Genomic DNA, 24164 nt, shown 5'->3' with positions numbered 1-24164 from the left:
AAATGTATATGAACTTACTATATACTGATGGCATGTATACTTCTGGCCTTGTAGTTCAATACAGAATTATAGGAAGTACAAAGGCTACAATGCCTATAAGAATGGATGCAGCTTGGAAATGTTATCACCCCCTGGGAGTTCCGGCAGGAGCACAGCTGGGATGCTGTGTGGATTCAGACCCCGGAGATGCCATTTGGGTCAAGGAACCTATGGCATGGTCTACTACGGCAGCCAGGACATGATGGCTTTTCGATTCCAAAGCTTGAAAAGTCGGATAAACAGGCAGGAGGTACAAAGGATTTGGTTAAAGCCTGAAGGGGGCTACATTTGGCAATTTTCATTCTTTTTTTTACAAAAAAATCTTGTCTTTTAAATTCCTCTGAGACAAAATAATGGGAATTTCCCCCATTTCATTTCTATGCCATTGCTATGAGAAACAAAACTATCAGCATCAACAGATCTGTAACAAGTTAGTGCAGCCAGCATCAAGGATGTTACAGCACATCTAGAATAATAATAGTTAAAGCTTACAGCTAGTCATCTTCCTTTTTGCATTTTTCACGTCGCCTACAATATTCTGTTCTCACTCCAGTTTCCACATTAATGGCTCCCCAGCAAGTTAGAGAGGAAGCCGGAGAACTTCTTCTCTTGGGGTTCTGCCTCTTGGCCCTTTGCAAGGCCCAGTTCACTTTCTATCTGCTCCAGCTCCGACTGGTCCAGCAGTTCAAAGTCATCCCCTTCCTCTGAGTCCGTCTCTTCGCTGAAGTGTGGGACTGCCTGCATGGCTTGCAATTGGTCTCTGACAGCGGCTGACACGGCAGAGGTCACCACATCGGAGGCCATGGCCTGCACTAAGTCGAAGGCCTGGTGGTGGAGCAGAGGCAAGGAAAGGCCTGCTGCAGAGAGCCCCTCCTTCTCCTGCCCACGAAGACGCTGGGGAGGCCGGGCAGGCATATGGTCCCTCCCCCCCCCTTCTTGCTGCACGGGCACGCCAGTGCTCAGATCGTCCTCATCACTTGTTCCTGTGCCGTGCTCCACAGATGGGAATTCCGAAAGCTCTTTGGCAAATGCTTCCTCGTGATCGCTTGGCCGATCAAAATCTATTCAGTAATCAACAGGAAAGGTGGTTAGGGAGAAGAAACCATCACCACCACTTTGTTTCTACAGGATAACGTTAAACATTTACAGACGGAGAGATATTGGACAAGTGAATGGGGGAGAGAAGAAACTGCGCTTCCCTTCCCGCCATGGTAATTTTTAACCCACAAGTTATGTGCATGTACGTAGGACAAGCATTTTATAAAAGTACTAGGAATAAGTCCCGTTGTGGAGAAAAATACAACGGGCTGTACAAAGAGACTCTGGGTGAATGCCCCCCCATCCTTGCTATCTTCCCATCCACCCAAGTGAAGGCATTCATTCCCACCCCCCCATCTCAAGGGGAGCTAAGCTGTGCATCTGGAGAACAGTTGTAATTCTGAGTGATCTCCAGACCTCACCTGGAGATTGACAACAGTGGTTCTCCAGGAGGAAATGGCATTGTACCTGTATGAAGTCCCATCCCTCCACAAACCCTATCCTCTCCAGGCCCCACCCCTTAAATCTCTGGGAATTTCCTAACCTGGAGTTGGCAACTCTATCTCCTTCCCTTTATCTGCCCCTCTGAGTTCAGCTTTCCATTGCCTTCCCCTTCCCTGCAGCCTCTACATAGGAAAAATGATAGTCTTTCTCCACGGGGGGGGGGGGGGAATCAGCTTACATCACTCTCCTCTTCCCCTTTTGATCTGAACAACAACCCTGTGAGGTAGGTTAGGCTGAAAATCTGTGACTGGTCCAAAATCACCCAGTCAGCTTCCACAGAAAGAACCTGGGTCTGGCTGACCCCTCTCTCTGAAGCCCTAACTCCTATGCCCTCCTCAAACTCCACCACAGAATCTCCAGGAATTTCCCACCAATCTGGAACTGGCAGCCTTAGTCAGGACTGGCTCCAATGAGTTCTCCCTCAGAGGCCTTGAGTGATACCTTTCAGACCAACAGTCTGTCTCTGATAATACTGTTGGTCTTCAGCACAGGACTTCAAGCTCTCTCTCTGTCTTGTTTTCCCTCTGTCTCTCTCTCTCTCTGGTCTGTTGCCATTTCCCCCCTCATTCCAGAGGAGGATAAGGAGGAGTCCTCAGTCAATCAAGGGAAACTTTTCTCTGGTTTTTTCCCTCCTCCTCCCTCCCTCAGCCAGTTAAGGGAAGGGTTTCCTCTGTGAATCAATGCAACAGGCGGCTCAGCAAATGGGACAGTAGGGATAACCAGTAACTGCCAGAACTAAGGTTGGTTGCCTTTTAGTGACAGAATCAGCTTTGCTGGCTAGCAACAGCCACTTGGGCAGGAGAGATGAGCAGACTCAACCAATGACAAACACAAGGACTCCTGATTGATTGTTTGAAGGGCCAAAGGTTGATGCACCACAGTCCCAACCAATCAGGTTGCTCGGATTTGTCAAGACGAAAAAGGTTTTGTTATAAGGGATAGACACTGAACTTTGACACATCCTAAAGCATATTTTAGACAGAGGATGGCATTGTACAGAAACTTGCTATTAATAGAAGCAGGGCAACTTTTGCCCATTCCTTCCTCCCACTTCAGACCTCAGAATGTGTGTGTGGAGGGGAGTTCCCTGTCTTCAGGAGCAGTTCAGGGTAGGGATTCTGGGTTGAAGGAGAGGAAGGACAAGGAAATCCTGTTCCACTGATGAAAATCCCTTCTGTCACCAGAGATTTAATGGGGGATCCAAGCCAAAGAGAATGGAGTGAGACTGTAGAAGTCTTACATGTGCAAATTTGGTGTACTGGTTAAGTGTGGACTCTTATCTCGGAGAATCGGGTTTGATTCTCCACTCCTCCACTTGCAGCTGCTGGAATGGCCTTGGGCCAGCCGTAGCTCTCGTAGGAGTTGTCCTTGAAAGGGCTGCTGCTGTGAGAGCCCTGTCAGTCCCACCCACCTCACAGGGTGTCTGTTGTGGGGGGAGAAGATATAGGAGACTATAAGCTGCTCTGAGTCTCTGATTCCGAGAGAAGGGCGGGGTATAAAACTGCAGTCGTCTTCTTCTTCTTCAATTTCCCTGTCCCCATTTTTAAAAAGCTGGCCTGAAAAAAGCATTACATACCATCAGAAGTATCTGTCTGTGGAGTGTTTCCCTCAGATAGATTGAAAGTTCCATTGTCAGTCCAAGATACCTCAGATATGTCTGTGTCTGATACAGACATCTCTCTGGCCACAACCGTAGGGCTAATCTGTATTTTGAAAAACCAAACAGTCAAATGTAACAGATTGTCTGCTAAGCTAGTCATTGAATGCTTAGTCACCATTTATTTATTAAATTTATATGCTGCCTCTCGCTACCAGATGGTCTCAAGGTGGCTAACAATTAAAACATTAATAAACATCAACAACAGTAAAAACATTAACAAATGCCAGGTTAAAAACACAACACACATAAAACTAAAAAGCAGTCCACATAAACAAATCCAACTAACTAAAAGTCAAGCAGAAGAGCTATGTTTTGCAGGTCTTGTGGAACTTATCTAAATCCTGCAAAGCCTGCACATTGGCTGACAGGGTGGGGCCATCACAGAGAAGGCCCTTATGGGTGCCAGGAAATGTCGAAGGGGCCAGGCACCACAAGAAGGTTGTGAGTTGAAGAGCACATAATTTGGGGGAGGGGATATCAGAGGAGCTGGTCCACCAGGTATGAAGGTCCCAGACTGTTTAGGGCTTCAAAGGTAATCACAAGCACCCTAAATTTTATCCAGAAATCAATCAGGAATCAGTGTAGCTATTTCAAGAACACTCCCTGAAATAAATGACTATGTGAATTTAAATATCCTGTAGTAATACTGAAACAACATGTTAAGGTTGGTGTAACATAGCATGCCGCCACTTGTCAGTATAGATAAAATATTATTAACATCAGATGTATCTTCTAACTTGCTTGGTGAGACAGAAACTCTGGCCTTAGTTTTCAGGGGCAGAAGATGATTACAGAAGCGGCTATAGCTTCCCCAAGTTAAACACCTCAGGCCAAGAGGCAGCGTTAGAGATCTAGTAGCATTTCACATTCCAACACAAGAGTCAGGTTTTCAGCAACCCGGAAGTTGCAGCTAGTGCAGAATGCCGCTGCCCGACTGCTATTAGGGCTTCCTAGATGGGAGCACATCCAGCCGGGGCTCCGGGGACTGCACTGGCTGCCAATAATATACCAAGATCGGTACAAGGTGCTGGTTATTACTTTTAAAGCCCTGTATGGCCTAGGACCTGCCTACCTTAGGGACTGTCTCTCCCCACATGTTCCCCAGAGAGTGCTGAGATCGAGTTCTCAAAACCTGCTTGCAATCCCCAGGCCAAAGGAGGCCCGACTTAAGTCAACCAGAGACAGGGCCTTTTCAATCACAGCCCCTTGCTGGTGGAACCAGCTACCGGAAGAGGTGAGGGCCCTGCGGGACCTTGGGCAGTTCCGCAGGGCCTGTAAGACAGTCCTCTTCCGGTTGGCATACAACTGATCGGTACTTGAAAATTTCAAATAGAAGGCTGGTACTCTGGTAAATGGCTTTGTTTTACTGTTTTTACTAGTTTATTGTTTAAATGTTGTAAATTGATGTATTTTAAAACTTAATCCTATGTTAGAACTTCTGTGTTGTGAGCCGCCCTGAGCCGCTTTGGTGGGAAGGGCGGGGATATAAACTAAATAAAATGAAATGAAATAATTAGAAAGAGAAAAAAAGGTCTCTTGTATGGCAGAGAAGTCAAGATGCTTATTTGTAACCTATTGTGAAAAAGAACCAACCTTAGGACACAAAGATGATATGTCTAACTCACTGTCATCTTCTATCAGCTTTGTTCTTATCATTTCTGGAAAAGAAGATCACAATCAGCTTTTTCTGTCCACTTTCACAAGCAGAACAGTTTGTTCTTTCTCAGTGTACCCCTAAATTTCCATTTTTTCCACTGGAAATACAGAAAAAGTTACTGGGAAGTGGAACTGAAAAAAAGCACAACTGCTCCATCACCACCCTGATTTTTTGCCCCCCCCCCTTACATTCTGTAGCCTATTCTATCCATAGAAATGTGAACAGTATAAAATAAAATGCAAGGATATTAGACCACTTCTCATGGCTGACATCACCTTTATGAAAACGTTGGCTATGGGCCCTTCTGCCAGGCTCAAACACAGCCAATATCCATCTTTCCATCTCATTGGGAAAGAAGAGCACAATCAGCTTTTTCATTCCATTTTTACAGGAAGAACAGAAAATACTCCATACTTCATTCTTTCTCAGTGCACCCCAAAATTTCAATTTTTCCACTGGAAACAGAAAAAGCTGATTGTGGTCTTCTTTTCCAGAAATATGTATGGGCCCTTTTGTCAGGTTCTGTTTACAGCAATATCCATATTTTCATATCTTTCCACATGCCAGTTGAACCCTAATAGGAGAGAACCATATAACTAAGCTTATTATTCTTAAAAACTTCTTCATTAAACTGTATGCTAATTTACTACCTGCCCTCTATATGTAAGATAAATAACATTCTGTTTCTGTTTCATTCTGTCTGAGAAAGTGTGCCTGGCACACAAAAGCTCACACTTTGAATAAAACTTTGTTGGTCTTAAAGGTGCTACCGGATTCCAACTTTGTTCTGTTGCTTCATACAGTAGGGGTGTGCATTCAGTTCGGCCGAACTGCATAGACCACCGAATCACCCCTGATTCGGAAGTATACGGCACCATATACTTCCGATTCCATTTTCAGGCCATTAAATGGGAGCCGTATATGGCTCCCCGTATACTTCCGTATAGATATTCGGAAGTATGTGGAAGTCAATGGAAAAGGCAGGAAAGGAGCCTCAGGGGAGCTGCTTGCTTCCTTTCCCGCCTTTGGAAGCCTTTTCCCGCCTCTCCCATAGCCTCCCTGGGATCAGGGAAGGAGGGGGAGAGGAAGAGGTGCCCCAGCAGCCAATCCAAAGCATGCATTTGCAAAATGCATTGCAAATGCATGCTTTGAAGGGCTTTTGTGCGGCTGATGGCTGGGCTAATCCCTCAGCCATCAGCCACATTGTTGTTCTTTTGTTTACTTGGGTATCCAAGTAAACAGTGTTCTCTGGCCAATCACAGAGCAGTGCTATTTTTTGAAACTGCTCTGTGTAAGGTCAAGAGTCTGCCTGGCTGGACTCCACTCCATTGCTGTTGTGTTTTGTGTTGGTGTGAGAGAGAGACTGTGCTGCGCTGGCCCTTGGCCTCAGCTGCTGCTGCTCTCTCAGCCTTTCCTGACCTGCCCTGAGAAGAGAAGACGTCTAAGGTAAGACAGTCTTGGGGTTCTTGTTTTTATTTTAGTTAGTAAAAGGACTTTTTAAGACTCAGAGTCCCTTTACTTACCCAGATTTGCGTGGGTGAGTACTGGGTAGCTTATTTGGGGTTAGGGGGTTCTGCTGGGGGTGGGGGGTTTGCCAATTTGCCCATATCTTACTTTAGTAAGAGGACTTTTAAAAGTGCAGTGTCCTTTTACTTTTCTTGATTTGGGTGGCTTGGATTTCTTGGGGTAAGAGTGAAGGGTTTTTTTGGGGGGGAGGGGTTGGTAAAGTTCCTGTATTGTTAAAAGTTAAGTTTTTTACTGTTTTAAAAGGATTCTGTGTTTGATTTGTTGCTGCTGCGTTGTGCTGCTGTTGTTCCTTTTCTCTTCTTGTTCTGGTTCTTGGGGGGGCTGTTTGGCCTAATTTTCATTGTTTAAAAGGCCACTTTTTTAACAGTTGAGTTTCTTGGCCTTCTCCTGTTGTCCCTTTTCCTGGTTCTGGTTTTTTTGGGGGGGGGGGAGGCTGGCACCTGGGTGAGAGACCCAGACCCAGCAGGCTTGTTGTGGTTGGCCAGCTCTCCCCGTGTTGTTTGAGGCAGGGCTGGAGAACTGGCATCCGTAGATTGTGTGTTCTGTGGCAGGGAAGCTGACACCTGGGTGAGAGACCCAGAACCAGCAGGCTTGTTGTGCTTGGCCAGCTCTCCCCATGTTGTTTGGGGCAGGGCTAGAGAGCAGCCAGGTCTGCAGAGCAGACCTTGAGCAGATTGTGTTTTGTATAGCAGTGACGTTGGCAACTGGGTTTATATTGGTTCCAGGCCTGTGGTTCATAGAGTAGATAGAGGGATGTGGTGCATTTGGGTCCTATAGAGATTATCTGGTGTGAAGTTAGGTTTGGCTTTGGGTGCCCCAGGAATTGGACCCCCTGGTCCAATTTTTTTTTGGCCTTGTGGGTTTTGTGTGGGATAGTGCCCTGAAGCTGCACAGCAGTTTGGGGGGCTCTCCTCAAAACCTCCTGCTTCCCAAAGCCACTTTTCCCACGGCAATTATAGTGAGGAAGTGGCTCTAATTGGTTTTTTCTCACCACTGGGAGCAGTGTTCCTTTTGGGGTGCCCACTGATGGGTGTAGTCTATTTGGGCCAGGGGGGTTTCATGCTGCGGAGTCCCCTGAAGCTGCCCTGCAGTTTTGGGGCCTCTCCCTCAAATCCCCCTCTGGCCAGAGCCACTTTCCCCACAGCAATTATAGTGGAGGAAGTGGCTAATTGGGCTTTCCCCATCATTGTTGGCAATGGGCCTTTTGGGGAGCCCAAAGACAGGGACCCCCTGGCCCAAACTTTTTGGGACTTGAGGGTTTTATAGGGGAGAGTTCCCTGTGGGTTCCCTGCAGTTTTTGGGGCTCTCCCTCAAACCCCCTGCCCCCCAGTAGCCTCTAATTATGCCCTACATTGCCATTGATTTCAATGGCCCATAGGGTATAATGGTGGGAAGGGACCCCCTGGCCCAATCTTTTTGGGACTTGGAGGGTTTGTAGGGGAGAGTCCCTTGAAGGTCCCCTGCAAATCTGGGGGGCTCTCCCTCAAACCCCCTCCCCTCCAGGCGGCTTCCAACATACCCTATTTTGCCATTGATTTCAATGGCCATAGGGTATAATGTGGCCGTATATTCGGAAATCTACTGTATATGCGGCTATTCCGAGTATGGTAATAGGAAATACATGGTATTCCGTATCTTTTTGGTCCCGTGTATTTCCGAATCCGTGTAATTCCGTATTTTTTTTTTGCACACCCCTAACCGACAGGCTGCCCACCTGGATCTATTTTCATATCTCATTTGCCAAAACAATGAACATTTGTTGTCCCTTACACTCAACTGATGCCTTCTAGCCAGAATTCGTGAAGTCAAGAAGCTTGTGTGCGCATGCAAATGCTACTTATGTACATGCACTGTAAAACACATGTCACACAAGACAGATTAAGGTTTGAAACCTCACTTCTATTCCTCAGAAAGTGTCTAAAGATTATATTTCTGCTTGCATCGGGGATAAACAGACAGCTGCAGAAGGAGCTCTGAGTCTTACCTCTGAGGTGGTAATCTTTATACTTCTAACTAGTAAATATTGTAATTATTGCAGCAATGGGTGCTGCTAATTGTTGACTTAGTGACAGTTGTTGAACAAGCATTGATTATACGATCTACAGGGGTTTCCCCTTAACTCCCTTATGTTAAATGAAAACCAAGCATATAGAATCTTGAAACACTTAAGACACTGAAAAACAAACTCTCTGTTCTCTAGCATGTAAGACATGCTTCCTCCTTTGGTGATTATGGTGTGCTTGATGCTGACTTCTCTCAGCTTATTCCTCCCCAGTTACATATTCACACAATTCAATGCCCTACCATCAGCAGTCATGCTGGGAGATTTGCAAACATTCTCTTGTCACGAAAGACCTGCCTATGCAGAGGAACGAAACCTGAATCGGTAGCTCATATTCTACTCTACTCTGATTTTTATGAAAAAGTGCAGGACTCCAGAATTAGTCTCCTCTTGTTTAATCTTCAAGGACTATCTGAAGAGAGGCTAGTTTTTCTATTATCTGACCAGCATCCCCATTTTACATACTTGGTAGGAAGAAAGATGATTAGATATCTTACTAGGTGACTTTTTATTATATTTCAAATCTGAAGAAGTATTTCAACCTGTATTAATTGCTGTATTTTTAATGTATGCCAATAAAGGTACTGAACTGAACTGTGTCATAAAAACACACATCACACACGATAAAGGTTTGAAACCCCACTTCTGTTCCTCATAAAGCATCTAAGATTATTTTCCTGCTTGCACTGGGGATAAAAAGACATCTGTAGAAGGAGCTCCCCTATTCCTTATTTGAAACACTCCACATAAAAGTTGAAATTATGAAAAGGAAGGGAATCTTGCAACTGACTTACCAGCTCTCTCTTTCAATTTCTGGTTGATATAGTCTCTGATACCAAAGTCCAGTTTCAGCAGAACGGACTTCATGTTGCTAAATACTTTCTGCCCAAATTCACTGCATGTGAAGAGTGGACACAAAAAGGCTCCTAATACTGTAACAGAAATAAGAAATATGTAATGTCATCTAGTCCAACCCTCTGAACAGTGAAGGAAATCCACAAATACCTCCCCTCCACACAACGTGTTAACCCCTGCCCCATGCCCAGAAGATGGCAACATTTACAACAACCCCAGGATCCCTGTCCAATCTGGACTGAAGAAAATTGCTTCCTGACCCCAAAGTGGGAATCACCATCTCCCTGGCCATGTAAAAAGGGCCACAAGAACTAAGCACTGATGCAATCCTTCCCATCCTCCTTCTCATGATCTGCCTAATTCACAGACTCAGCACTGCAATCAGAGGGCCACCTAGCCTCCGCTTAAAAACTTCCAAGGGAGAGCCCCCCACAAGAAGCCTGTTCCGTTGAGGAACTGTTCCAACTGTCAGGAAGTTCTTCCTAATGTTTAGCCAGAAACTGTTCTGATTTAATTTCAACTTGTTGGTTCTGGTCTGACCTTCTGCAGCCACAGAAAACAACTCTGCACCACCCTCTATATCAGGGGTCCCCAATCCCTGGGCTGCGGACTAGTACCAGTCTGTGGCGTGCTGGCAGCCAGGCTGCACAGCCCCACAGCAACACACTGTCCTGCCCCCTCAGCACCTCCTCCCACCTCTGTTTGTACAAGTTTAAGGCCGGGAAAGGTGGCGGGTGAAGTCCCTCACTGGCTTTTTAAAGGCTGACCCCTCCCCTCACTGATCAGCTGATAAGCGGGGAAACCGTGGCAGCAGCGCGAGCGACTGGCTGAAAAGGCCGTGCTGCCCTTGCCTCCTTTCTGCTTCCTTCCCATGCCCAGGAAGAAAGCAAGGGAAGTGCAGCTTTTTCAGCTGGTTGCTTGCGCTGCTGCCGCGGTTTCCCCACCTATCAGCTGATTGGTGGGGGGAGGGGTCGGCGTTTAAAGAGCCGGGGAGGGGCTTCATCCGCTGCCTTTCCTGGCCTTAAACCTGTACAAACGGAGGGGGGGAGGAGGCGCCACAGGGAGGGGGGGGGGAGGAGACATTGCAAAGGGTGAGGAGAAGAAGGCGCCATGGGGGGCTGAATTTGGTGCCCCCACCCTACCAGCACTGGGGCCAACAAGGTTGGGGACCTCTGCTCTATATGACAGCCCTTCAAATATTTGAAGATGGTTATCATATCACCCCTCAGTTGCCTCCTCTCCAGGCTAAACATATCTACTTCTCTTCCTCATAGGACTTGGTCTCCACACCGATAGACACATTCCAGAGCGTCTACATCCCTCTTCAATTATGGTGCACCAAACTGAACACAATACTCTAGGTAAGGTTTAACCAGAGCAGAGGACAGTGATACCCTCACTTCATATGATTTGGACGTTATAGTTCTGTTGATAGAGCCCAAAACTGCATTGGCCTTTTTAGCCACCACATCACACTGCTTACTCAAGTTCAGTGTATGGCCCACTAAGACCCCTAGATCCTTTTCGCACAGACTACTGCTAAGACAAGTCTGCCCCATTATATATCCATGCATTGGATTTTTCCTACTTGAATGCAGAACTTTACATTTATCCCTGTTAAAATTCATTTTATTGGTTTTAGCCCAGTTTTCCAGCCTGTCAAGGTCATCCTGTATCCTGTTTCTGTCTTCTTCTGTGTTTGCAGCCCCTCCCAATTTAGTATCATCGGCAAATTTAACAAGCATTCCCTCTACTCCTTCATCCAAATCTTTTATGAAGTTGTTGAACAAAACAGGTCCCAGGAGATATCCTTGAGGCCCTCCACTTGTCATTCCTCTCCAAGAGGATGAGGAACCATTCACAGAATAGTATCTTTTCTGGAACATGCCCTTTTGGAACACACCTGCAAAATGGATCCAGAGTGGCAATTTTCAATCATTCCCCTGCCCTGATGAAGACTCCCTTCTCCCTGCCCCAGCATTCCTCAAGGTGTTCGATCCCCCCAGAATATCACTGTATGGAGATCAGCAGGGCAAATTCCAATCTGCTGATGGATCATGTATCCTCAATCCTATCCACAGGAGAGGCTGTGGCTCAGAGGCAGAGCATCTGCTTGGCAAGCACAAAGCCCCCGTTTCAACCCCTGGCAGCCTCTCCAGTTTAAAAGGACCAGGCAGGAGGTGATGTGAAAGACCTCAGCCTGAGATCCTGGAGAGCTGCTGCCAATCTGAGAAGACAATGCTGACCTTGAGGGGCTAAGGGTCCAGTTCAAAGCCTTGTTTTACAAAGAACAAATTCCTTCTGAAAATATCTAAAATGGCTTCCATATCAAAGAGTACCTGGTCAAGGCATACGTATGCAAATGAGCCAACCCTAAGCGCTCCTGTTGACAGAGCTAATGCAGCTTAGCGATGAAGAGACCAAACCCGAAGTTGAAGCGTTTCCTGCACCACAAAACTCCCCAGACAGCCTTGGGTCGCCTCTTATAGCTTCTGTTCCCTGTCTCCAGTACAGGGACAAGAATACTGACATATCTCGGGGTTGCGACAAAGTTTGTATTTTCATCCGCCCTGCTAATTAACACATTTTTGTAGTGCTTTAACCATGGAATTACGCTGCTGGGAAAATGTGACTCCCTCCCACTCACCCACCCCACTTCTGTGTTTATCAACAACGGCAGATGTTATGTGGGCTATCCTGGCCCTTATAATAAGGCTTTTAACACACACACACACACACCCTCATGTCCAGGAAAAAAAGGGGGAAACTTACACAAAAGGTAGGAGAGCACAACTCCAGGAATATAACTTCCCAAGACTGTGAAGAATGTGCACACGCTACAAACCAGGAGGCAAAACTGTAAAAAAACCCCAAACAAACAAAATATCAAGAAGAGCTAATTAGACCACTGCTGATTAAAGACTTTTCATGTTCCTTATGAAACTGGCAGAAGTTGCTGTTTCCCATCACTACTTTCTGAACAAAACAGCAAGACGTTAAAGCACCTGCTGTGCCAAGGCACCACCGATGGACATGCAAGCGGGGCAAAGGGAGAAGTGTTAGCCGCCTGCTCTTTCGCCCCACAATCAATCAAAGGAGACTGGGCTTAGAGAAATCTTCCTCCTTAGGAATAAACAGCTTTTAAAGGGGGTTGGACAGATTAATGGCATATGGCTACTAAGCCATGGTGACTGAGGGGAACCTCCACCTTCAGAGGCACAAACCTGCTGAATCCCAGAGCCAGGAGGCAATGTCAGTCAAAGGCCTCTATGCCCTGTTGTTGGCTCTCCAGAGGAACTGGTTGGCCACTGTGAGAGACACGATGCTGGACTTGATGGACCACTCGACTGATCCAGCAGGGCTCTTCTTATGTTTTCATGGTCTCAATGCTCCCCTCCTCTCACATTTCAGCACTCTGAAATTTGCCACTCTGGTGGCAAATGAAGGGCAAAGGGAGAACTACTTCAGATTGGAGGTGGAACTTTGAGACTACTTTGGAAAGAAAGTTGATGTCAAGGATCAGGGTGTCACCCTCCACCGAAAACTGGAGATAGGGAAGGTCAGCTTGGAGTTCACTGACCCTCTTTGCTGATGATACAGCAACTAAGAAGGCTGTCTTCCAGGATAAAAGATGAAGAGGATAAAAGATGAGAGGTGGTCACAGATTGTTTTGAGGTTGAGGCATCCAGGTTCACTGACGCTGATGCGGATATCAGTGCCGATGCTGATGGGGTTGGCTTGGAAGGCATTGCAAGGTGGGGAGAGACTACTGCCGATTCCAAAGCACCCTCAGGTGCTGATTTTTCGGCCATTTTTTCAGCAGCAAGAGCTGATTCCAGAAGAGCAGTGTGGAGCCGAGCAGCATGATTCTTCTGAGTTCTTTCCCAAAATTTTAACTAGTGTGGGCACATGTCTGTGTGGTGGTCTTCCCCCAGGCAGAAAAGACAAAGAGAACGTCTGTCTGTAGATGAGAGTTTGCTCCCACAGCGGGAACGTTTAAAACAACCCCACATAAGCTGAGGGCCCAGAGGGGGGAGGAAATCACAAAGAAGAAGACTACAGATTTATACCCCGCCCTTCTCTCTGAATCAGAGACTCAGAGCGGCTTACAATCTCCTGTATCTTCTCCCCCCACAACAGACACCCTGTGAGGTAGGCGGGCCTGAGAGAGCTCTTACAGCAGCTGCCCTTTCAAGGACAACTTCTGCAATAGCTCTGGCTGACCCAAGGCCATTCCAGCAGCTGCAAGTGGAGGAGTGGGGAATCAAACCCGTTTCTCCCAGATAAGAGTCACACACAACCACTACACCAACTGGCTCCCCCCCCCCCCCAAAACAGAAACCAGGTGAGGTGGGTGGGGCTGAGAGGGCTCTCACAGCAGCTGCCCATTCAAGGACAGCTCTGCCAGAGCTCTGGCTGACCCAAGGCCATTCTAGCAGGTGCAAGTGGAGGAGTGGGGAATCAAACCTGGTTCTCCCAGATAAGAGCCCGCACACTTAACCACTACACCAAACCGGCTCTCGAAAGGGAGAGGAACTTGGAGACCTAACTAACTATACTAAACTACATTAACTAAAATGATAACGACTTCTTTTTGTTTTAGGAAATAGAAATAGAAGAAGAAAGTTCACATACAGGAGCAGCTGGGAAAAACATCCACATATGCACATGGTCAAGAAGGAATTGGCAGGATCCTAGCGCCCTCCTCTGGGCATGCACAGTGGAGTTCCCGGGCATGCTCAGTGGCAGGGCGTGAAAATCCTCACTTGGAGCTTTACAAACACCATCAAAGCTGGTGCAGGTGCCATCAATCCCACAGGTGTGAAGCACAGAGACCACAAAGAAGATCTGCAGCTGCAAAAAGAGCTGGTGTACATCTGGGAGGCACAACTCCCATCACACATGTGATACAAAGTCCTCCAGTTGTTCCCTAACAAACATGGAGTTTGTAATGAAGCTGATGCCCTCCTATTTCCCAGATGAACATCTGGAGAAAGGGACTGGAGACAGAGACCCCATGCCAAATGATACGCTGTTCTCAATACCAGTTTAGTGCCTCCTTTTGTCTGCAGGATATAGAGTGCTATCCCTCAAGGAAAAAGATGCCAAAAGGAGGAAGCTTACAGAACTGGAAAAATGCAGGAGTCAAGTTGCACCTTTAAGACCAACAAAGTTTTATTCAGAATGTAAGCTTTCATGTGCTAAAAGCACAAAGGAGGGCAACTGAGATGATGGAGCACCTTCCTTATGAGGAAGAGTCTGAGACTTTTCAGTTTAGAAAACAGACAACTATGGGGGGCATGATTGAGGTTTATAAAATTATACACAGGGTGTACAGAGAGTAGACAAAGATAATTTTTCTGTCTCTTCCAAAATACTAGAACTCAAGGGCATCCCATTAAGCTGATGGGCAGTAGGTTCAGAAGGGACAAAAGAAAAATACGACTTTACACAGAGAGTGGTTAAAATGTGGAATTCACTGCCAGAGGATGTAGTGATGGCCACAGGAATAAACAGCTTGAAAAGGGGATTGGATAGATTCATGGAGGATAAGTAGCCATGGTGACTGCGTCAAGCATGCTATTTCTAAATGCTGGTTTTATTTGTATCTAGTAAACAGGCCAGATTTACAGCAGAGTATCACCTTTGTCTTTTCCCCTTTCTTCTTCTCCCCCCTTCTTCCTCCCCCCCCCCCCCTGGATGCATAATAAATCCATCTGGACCCAGGATGTTCAGTGTGACCTTGTACTAACGGTGTAGAATGCCTCTCCCCCAGATTCACACAGCCATGCCTTATCAGCTCTCAGAGAATGTGTGAGAAATGGAGATGTTGTCATTAGCTAACATTCCTTAACCATAAAAGAGATACTGGAAAGTAGCCTTTGAACCCTCAACTCAATTTGCATCTTTATGTTATTCTTTTGAAGTTATCTGTAACCCTGCCTTTTGAAGTTTGCCTATAAGATACTATTCAATACTATGTATGCCATTACTTCCAAGGAATTCGTCCTTGGAGCAAGCTATGGAGTTTTACAATAAAACAAGTCTTTGATTAAAGAACAAACGCTTGATTATTGCGAAATATGGATGCTTGACAGACTGAGGGGAACTTTCACATTCAGAAGCAGTCAACTTCTGAATCTCAGTGACAGGAGGCAACATCAGGGGAAGGCCTTGGCCTCTCTGCCCTGATGTTGGTCCTCCAGAGAAACTGGTTGGCCACTGTGTGAGACGGGAGGCTGGACTGGATGGACCCTCCCTGGTCTGACCCAGCAGGGCTCTTCTGACATTCTTCTCAGGGGAAGGCCTCAGCCTCTCTGCCCTGTTATTGGCCCTCCAGAGAAACTGGTTGGCCACTGTGTGAGACAGGAGGCTGGACCAGATGGACCCTCACTGTTCTGACCCAGCAGGGCTCTTCTGATGTTCTTCTCAGGGGAAGGCCTTGGCCTCTCTGCCCTGATGTTGGCCCTCCAGAGAAACTGGTTGGCCACTGTGTGAGACAGGAGGCTGGACCAGATGGACCCTCACTGTTCTGACCCAGCAGGGCTCTTCTGATGTTCTTAAGCTGCAGCCTAAGAGTCTTTGGCACACAGGCAGTTTTAGGAGTGCGCATAGTTCCCCCATCACCTACAAATCAACCACCTGGGCTGCTGCATGCACCTGACCCAAACCTGTTCATGGTAATGACAATACATGGCAGCACATCCTTCTTCCTGGTAGTGACTGGTTCCAATGTCACTGTAACCATAAGGCAGTTTCCAGCATTTCCTTAGCATCATTTATCACAGAGAGATGACAGGCAGTAGTAGGAAGTTCACTGCCTGGAAAGAGGTAAATGGCAAGCCTCTTTCTTTCTTTACCTTGCCAGGATTCTGTTCTTTGAAGTGGGCCATTTCATGGAGAAATAAGAAGCAGCTCATCAGCCTTTCTTCCACACACTGGTTTAGCCTCAGCCTGTATTCAGATTTTGGATCAATGGCTGTCCAGCTGAAAAAAACAACAACATGAAAATTCATTTTCTAAAAGGCATGATGTGCTTAAGTATGTGCTTGTTAGTCACTAGTTTGCTGGCATCAACTAAAAATGTAACAAAAGAATCGTGAAAGACTAACTGTTCTCTTGCCCTGGACCAGTCTGATCTTGTTTAATCTATGAAGCTAAGGAGGGGCTGCCTTTGACTCCGCTCAGGAAACGCAGCAGCCCAGTTATTAGCATTGAGGCCTATACGGGCGTGAATGCAGCTGGTGCTGCGTAAACTGCATTGGCTTCCCATCGAGTACCGGATCTGTTTCAAGGTGATGGTCCTTACCTTTAAGGCCCTATACAGCCTGGGGCCTGCATATCTTTGGGACCACCTCTCCCCGGGCTTTGAGATCATTTACGCAACATCTTCTTGTGATCCCTGGTCCTAAGGATGCCCGGTTGGCCTCAACGAGGGCCAGGACCTTTTCAATCCAGGCCCCTACCTGGTGGAATGAGCTCCCGCTGGAGATCTGGGCCTGCGGGACTTACCTAAGCTGGAGCTCTTCTGCCAGGCTTTTAATCTACTGGGCATCCTCTGAAACCTTCCTTCCCCAGCACTTTACTGTTCTTGTGCCTGAGTTGGGTCAAGGGTCTCAGTTACAACCTTAAGTAGTGTCAATGATCTGAAGCTGTGCTAAGTGGTGTGACCGGCTGAAGTCGTACCAATTGCTGAATTATGGCCTCTGGCTGTATTACTGTTGGAGTTATGACCCTCTATTTTATGTATTATGTTTATGAGATTTTAAATTTGTTGTGTTTAATTGGATATGTTTTATTTAGTGTTGTTGCAATGTTTTAATGTTGTAAGCCGCCCTGAGTCCGCCTTGTGGGATAGGGCGGGGTATAAATCGCAAATTAAATTAAGGAGGGTCGTACTTGGGTGGGAAACCACCAAGGAAAGCCAGGGGTGCTGCACAGAGGCAGGCAGCGGCAAACAGCCTTTGAACATCTTCTGTCCTGAAAAGTCCGCAAAGGTCACCATAGGTCAGGTATGGCTTTGATGGCACTTTTCACCACCATCAAATCTGCAGAGTCACAAGATTAATTCTACAGTTTGCTCATCACAGAAATCACCAGCCCTGTTTGCCTATTATTGGTCACTTCTGTTATCAATGGTTAATGAGAAAATGAAAAGTATGAATGAGACAGCTGCCTTACAATCCAGAATGTCTGCTGTGTCAAAATGCAGAATGACCCATTGCAAGAATGCTTTGAGAAAAGGCTTTATGGATATCAGCTATTTATCACACTTTTGCCCTGCCCTCCTTCCAAGAACCTCAAGGCGTCATTTGAGTTCTCCCTCCCTCATTTTATTCTCAACACTGTTGTGAGATAGTGCAGGATGAGAGAGTTATGCTGTGAACTCCACAACTGAGCTCACATTTGAATCCAGCTCTCCTTAGCCCTGCCTAGTCTGACACCATAATTGCTACACTACTCTCTCTTAATTATGTCTTGGACTACACTCAACACGTACCTCACTCTCTGCCAGCTGCCTGCTTGCCAGTCTGACACATTTTCCTCTAGTCTCATCTGATTCTCCTGCTGAAAAAAAGAATCAGTACCCAGCAATAACTGTTATGCCCTCCATTATTTAGTCCTCCTACCACTGAATCCATAATGTTCTTGTCTTTCAGTGCCTCTTATACATCCATATCAGTTTCTTCTTTTGACAAAAAGAAATAATTCTTTCGGTCCTAAAACCTTCCCTAGCAGCTTGATGGGTGAATCTTTCAAATTAACAGGATTCCTCTGGCACTTCCACACTGTTCTTCAGGACCACCATGCCTCAACACCATATTGTTGATTCTTCCATGACTCCAGCCTTGTTCTTAATTAGGCCCTTTAATGAGGGAAACAACCAAAGTGGCTGTGCCAGGCAGAGGCTGCCCTGCCCTTGGAAGGGGAAGCAGCCACAGGGAGAGAGCAGGCCTGCCTCAGCAGTCGCAAGGGTGCCAGGGTGCTGGAGCTTTCCCTCTGTGAGAAAACAGAGTGCCCGGCTGTGATGGGCAGGCCTTGCACCGTTTCAGGAAGGGCAAGCTGGTGCGGGTGGAGTCTCATGAGGAAGGCTAGTCAATGAAAGCCTGTTTGTGCCTGAAAGCATTACAGAAATGTTCAAATCACACTTGAGCCATAACTGGCTTAAATGTATATGTTTCAGCCAGGTTTCTGAACACCTGGGAACTGAGGGGAAGGGCAGCAGTTTAACACAAAACTGGTTCCCCTAAGTCACAGGAGGCCGTGTGAGTCCATTCAGCTGCTCAGGAAAAAGCCTGTCACAGTGTAGTGTAGTGATGCAGGGGTGGCCAAGGGTAGCTCTCCAGATGTTTTTTGCCTACAACTCCCATCAGCTCCAGCCATTGGCCATGCTGGCTGGGGCTGATGGGAGTTGTAGGCAAAAAACATCTGGAGAGCTACCCTTGGCCACTCCTGGGATACTGGATTGAGATTACTCCCCATCCCCCTTTGAAGCTTGCTGTGTGCTTTTGGGTTAATCTCTTTCTCTTTGCTTCCCCTAACTCATAGGGGTTTTGCAAGGATAAAATGAGGAAGAAGCATGCACTTCTCTCAGCTTCCTAGAGGAAGGGCAGGATAAAAATGGACTAGACAGACAGACAAGAAAGTCATCTGAGCTCCTTACAGGGCAGGTTCCAAGATGTTTGTAGGTCAGACTGACACCACACACATTCTGGGGCCTGCATAGGAGTCAGTCTACGCCAACTCCCTCTCTTATAGCTGGAATAATAACACACATGCAATTAAAAATCTTTTTAGAAGACCACACTAAGTACAAATTTTAAGGTGTAATTGGGCCTCTGTGGTGGTGGGCCCTTGTCTGCCTCCCCATTCCACCTCTCCCAGCTTCCAATACAGTACCCAAAAGTCTGAAGAATTCACCTATGGGTAACAGAGAAACTTTAAAAACATAACAGATACATAGCATAAACACGCACTTTCAGCCGCGTGCCAGCTAGCTGGCAAGGGCCAGAGTTCACTGCCTCACAGATATACAGTGATGAACTTATATCTGTTGCCACTCCACTAAAGGAGCCCCTCTGTTGCCACTCCACTATAGGTAAAGGACCCCCTCTGTATCCAAAGTCATTTCAAAACAGCGGACACAACTGCAACAAATCAAATTGTGCCTGACATTTCTGCACAAGAGCTTTCCGGGCTCTCCAATTCAACACTCACCATTTTGAAAAACAGCACCACCCTCCATGCTTCTGTCAGCGTTTATCATGGACAAGAACTTTTGGCAACCTAGACTGGAAGCTGCTATTTTTGTGCAGGTTGTAGTAAAGCTCACAAACTGTGTGCAAAACGTGCTGCCAGAGAGCGCAAGAATTCACTGCAGCCATACCCTGGAATATCAACCGATCTTTCCCACCCCCCTCTTCTCCAAAGAAGACCAAGGAATCTGATTTTTGTCAATGAAAAAGAAAACAGACATCTGAAAGATAACTATCCTGATAGCACTTCTTTTGTATGAGGCCACAATTCAGAGGCATTTGGGAACATTTGCTCATCTACTTCCACTAAGGATAACCAGCAAAGTACCCTTTTCTTCCGCCTTTGCATAAATATATATGCTACCCTTTGAATCCCATCTATCCAAACAGGATAGAAGTCAATACTACATTCCTGTTTTCTCCCTTACAAAGAAGCAATTTCAAGCTCACTTGACCAGAGCTGGGCAACAGAGCCAAATCTGCCATCAACCTGCTTCTGGGCCCACCTTGCACCCAAGCCATGTAATGGACACCAACAAACCCAATAATGCATGATTGTTATACCTCCGAAACGGAGGGGCAAAGGAGGGTGTGATTGGTCCTACATATATTCACCTTGTAAGACTGATCCAAGCAGCCCTTTCCATTTAAATTGTCTCCTTCTGCTTGCATGGATAGGTTGCTGGGTTTGCCTTTGGATTGCAGTCACACAGCAAGACACTTCAGGGTGTCCCCCCAACCCTGAGTAGCAGCTTTTTAGAGCTGTCTTTCCCTCTCTGGGGGTCCTGACCCAAGGCTCAGTCGCAAAGCCAGTGAAACTGGGTCCCAGGCTTTTGCATGCTGTGTCTTTTAAAATGGGTCACCAAACCAAGCTTGGATTTGTGGGTCATCAAACCAAAAAAGTTGAGAACCATAGTTTTAGAAGACATGATGGACTGAGGTGAGAAAGGAGGGATGTGGAAAAGCCTCAGTACAAGCATGAAGCATCACATGCTGCTCAGACCCACTTTGCTCTTCTTGTAATGTACTGCCACATACTTTGCATTTATACTGTTCCAACATAACCCTGCAGGCTTTTGGAAACAAGTTTCTTGCTGAAACGAAAAACAAAATGTTTCACAAACCACGCCAAACCAGGACGCTTTGCTTGAAGGTTTTGGCTTTGCTTCCTGGCAAGAGAGATGCCTTTCTAGGACACGGGCAAGCACCCCCCCCCCCCAAGCCACCACCTAGCAGTTATGACAAGCAGATGCTGCAACCCATCACAGTCTCAACAGGCAGGCCAAGAGTTTCAGTTCCATCAGGTTCTCTGAAAATGTTGAATGGCTTCATGCTAAGTCAGTAACTGGACATCTGCTGCAGGCAAAACAACCCATCAGAGTTTCTCTTACAAAGGTCAGTTACAGCTTGAGTTACTGATTTAAAAAAAACAACTAAGAAAAAAGGCACTTTCCTAAGCCAGGCTGAAATGTTCTAGGCAGGTGAACAAGGTAGTGTGTACACAGACATGCTAGCTTGGCTCCCAAGTTAGGATGAAGTAATGGTAATGATGTGGCAAATAAGAGATTATATAAGCACAAACAAAATGCTAGCAATTATGTGGCATCCGGTATCCCCAATTCTTCTGAACAGCCTTAGGACTGAGAGAAGAACAATTAGAGCCAAATGCCACTTCTAACTGTTTGGTTTTTTTACAGTAACGAACTATTTCTTCCTCTCCCTCAGTCTGAATCTCATTTCATTCTGTACAGCCAAAGAGACCAACCCACAGTAATTTCAGGAAGGCTTCAGGGGGGTCACCATGTTGGTTTGAAACAACAGAACAAAGTTTGAGTCCTCCTGTGGCACCTTTAAGACCAACAAGGACTGGAGGATAAAATCAGCAAATTTCCAATCCAGGTATCCAAATATTACTATCTCCTTGCATCAAATGTCCCCAAATCCTCTTACTCCTTTTCCAAACCACACTAGCCCCTCCTTCCCAAGTCTCTCACAACTCTCATTTATGCAGGTGGTCTGAAGGAGTGGGATGAAGTTTGGGTCCAATAGCACCTTTAAGACCAGCTATGTTTTATTCTGGATATAAGTTTTCATATGCATGCACACAAAAGCTTATACCCAGAATAACACTTGGTTGGTCATAAAGGTGCCACTGGACTCAAACTTTCATTTATGCACCTCATAACTAACATCCCTCTACCACAGCACAATAGGGCTTCCTCTAAAATATGGAACAAGGAAAAAGCTGTAGATCTAACAGGAGTAATTTTTGATTCAGGTCTGTCAGACCTGAAAAATCCTGGATGCCAATACCAATATGATATTTGGATCTGGGATTTTCCAGAAATCACTATTTTTTCGGGGTCCAATAGACTGAAACCGGAAAAAAAGTTTTTTTAAAAAAAAAGCCAGCCCATCATTGGGGTTGGCTTGGCTTCTATAGCAGTGCAGTTTAAACTGATCTGCAGGAGAAGCTGGTCCCAGGATCTGCCTGCAGCGGTGAGGTCTCTGTCTCCCCACCGCAAGAAGGGGGCAGCCCAGAACCAGCTGTTTAGTGGGCTCTGTTGGGCAGTCTGGTTTAAAGCTGGTTGTCCAGCAGAACTCCAACTGAGCCTGTGGTTTAAACGTGGTTGCCCAGCAGAACTTAACAGAACCTGCTAAGCAACTGATCCCATGGGACAGTTCTACCCACGCTTTGGTGCGCTTTGGCTTGAATAATAACGGTCAGGGCAAAGGTTTATAAGCATTGGGAACTGATGGGAAGGTCAGTTCCGACAATGTGTGTGTATGCCCATGATGCTGGATTAAAGATCTTGAACTCTACTTGTCTTATCCTTGTCTCTGGGTCTGACATTTTGTCAGAACTCCTTTACCCCGAACTGTCCTTGATGGCTGGTGAACAGGACCAAGCTACGGGGACCACCAAACCACCAAAGAGGAGGAACCCAAGCCCGAGGGGCCATGGGTTACTCTGGCCACCGTGACGGTGCACCGAAGGGATTGGGGCCCTATGGATTTCCGGGAGAGTATTACTGGAGATCTGAGAGAGGACAACAACACCGACTCTCGGGACTACAATGATCTTACCATCCAGGGGGTTCCAAGGAGATGAGAGCGGAGGAGAGTACCCAAGTGGATCGGGGAACGGTGCTGTGGAATGGGTGCAAGAAGCCCTTCCCAACCAGAGCAGCCAACTCCGAGAAGAGATGCAGAACCTCGCCCAGCAGGTGTGGGCGATAGGGGAGCAGGTTGTGGCTGTGCCCCCCCTTCAACCAGTTCCAGCGGGGGGGGGGGGCGAGCAGCCTTTGATCCCCGCTGGAGGAGAACCCCCAGCGGGAGAACCACCAACCGAGGGCGAACCGGGCCCCCAGCCCTGACCTCAACCAGGGCTGGAGGAACCGGTGGCGGTGCCGAGGGGCCCCCCACATCAGCGAAGCAAGATTCGACGGAGACCCGGCAGAGCTGGCCTATTTCATCATGTCTGTGTGGGGCCATCTCAGCGTCTGGGCCTGCAACCTCCCGACGGAACAGTTGCGGGTAGTGTACATCCAGAGCAGCCTCTGAGAAGCGGCCGCCCAATGGTATGTTACCCTATTCGAAAGGTGATCCCCCGCACTGAACTCGGCCACAGAACTCCTGAGGGCACTGTGGCGTCACTTTGAAGACCCCTTGCAGAAGACCAATGCCATAACGGCCCTGCAAACCTGAAGCAGGTCTCTGGGTCAGTGCGAGACTACCTCAATGAATTCAGGGCGCTGAATTCCAAGATCCACTGATGGTTCGATGGGGCAAGGATCGAGCAGTTCAAAAGGGACCTAAACTCTCACATCTATGGGGAGGCCCTCAAGTTGGGTGAACCGCGAGACCTAGTCGGGTGGACCCAACTGGCTTGTGAGATAGAGGACTGCAACAAGATGCTCACCCTCCACAAGAAACAACAAGGGGGGACAGCGAAAGAAGCCCAGGAGAAAACACCCAGGCCCAGCTTGCCCAAGAGAGCCCCAGATCAGCTCTCCCAAGAGAAGTGCAACCGCAGAGCCGAAGCCAAGCTGTACCTCAAGTGTGTGTGGGGGGGAGAATCACATTGCCAATGAGTATCCTAGCAAGCCGAAAGAGCTGTGGACCTCCACCCCCCTAAAGTCGGAGGTGAAGAAGAGCGGAGGCTCGGGCGCCCCAGTGGCCAAGGCCAAGTCGGTGGTGCTGCAGTTTTGGGAGTTGATTACAGAAGAATCTGAGGCCCAGCTGTCGGGAAATGACCACGACCTGCTGTGAGGAGCGCGCAACAGCAGGTCCAAGCCATAGCCGCGTCACCACGGGTGAGATTGTCCAGAACTTTGTATTATGTGCCCATAACCCTAGTAAACCCAGTCATGAAGCGGTTTTCCTGCATCAGGGCCCTACTGGACTCGGGATGCTCTAAAGACTTGCTATCCCCTAGTTTGGTGGAAGCATTAGGGTTAGAGATGGTACCCCTTTGAGAATCTTACGTGTTTGAATAGATGGACGGGAGCCCAATGAAGGGGGAGCCGTGTAACACGGGGACAGAGGTATGTGCCGTGGGGGTGG

The 24164-nt window shown here is 47.2% G+C and overlaps 1 protein-coding gene across 1 annotated transcript in view; it reads right to left on the bottom strand.

The window, feature by feature from the left end:
• Positions 1–405: 405 nt before the first annotated feature.
• Positions 406–24164, bottom strand: part of RETREG1 (reticulophagy regulator 1) — a 47540-nt gene continuing 23781 nt past the window's right edge. Inside the window, exons 2-7 of the mRNA XM_060244310.1 lie at positions 16203–16329; positions 12115–12199; positions 9282–9419; positions 4835–4899; positions 3158–3284; positions 406–1100 (exon numbers count right to left, since the gene is read on the bottom strand). Of these exons, the coding sequence (XP_060100293.1) occupies positions 601–1100; positions 3158–3284; positions 4835–4899; positions 9282–9419; positions 12115–12199; positions 16203–16329 (1042 nt within the window). The 3' untranslated portion in view covers positions 406–600. The remainder of the gene's footprint in view (positions 1101–3157; positions 3285–4834; positions 4900–9281; positions 9420–12114; positions 12200–16202; positions 16330–24164) is intronic.

This window comes from Heteronotia binoei, chromosome 7 (assembly GCF_032191835.1).
Source record: "Heteronotia binoei isolate CCM8104 ecotype False Entrance Well chromosome 7, APGP_CSIRO_Hbin_v1, whole genome shotgun sequence".
NCBI classification, from domain to species: Eukaryota; Metazoa; Chordata; class Lepidosauria; order Squamata; family Gekkonidae; genus Heteronotia; species Heteronotia binoei.
This window is presented reverse-complemented; position numbering and strand designations above follow the sequence as displayed.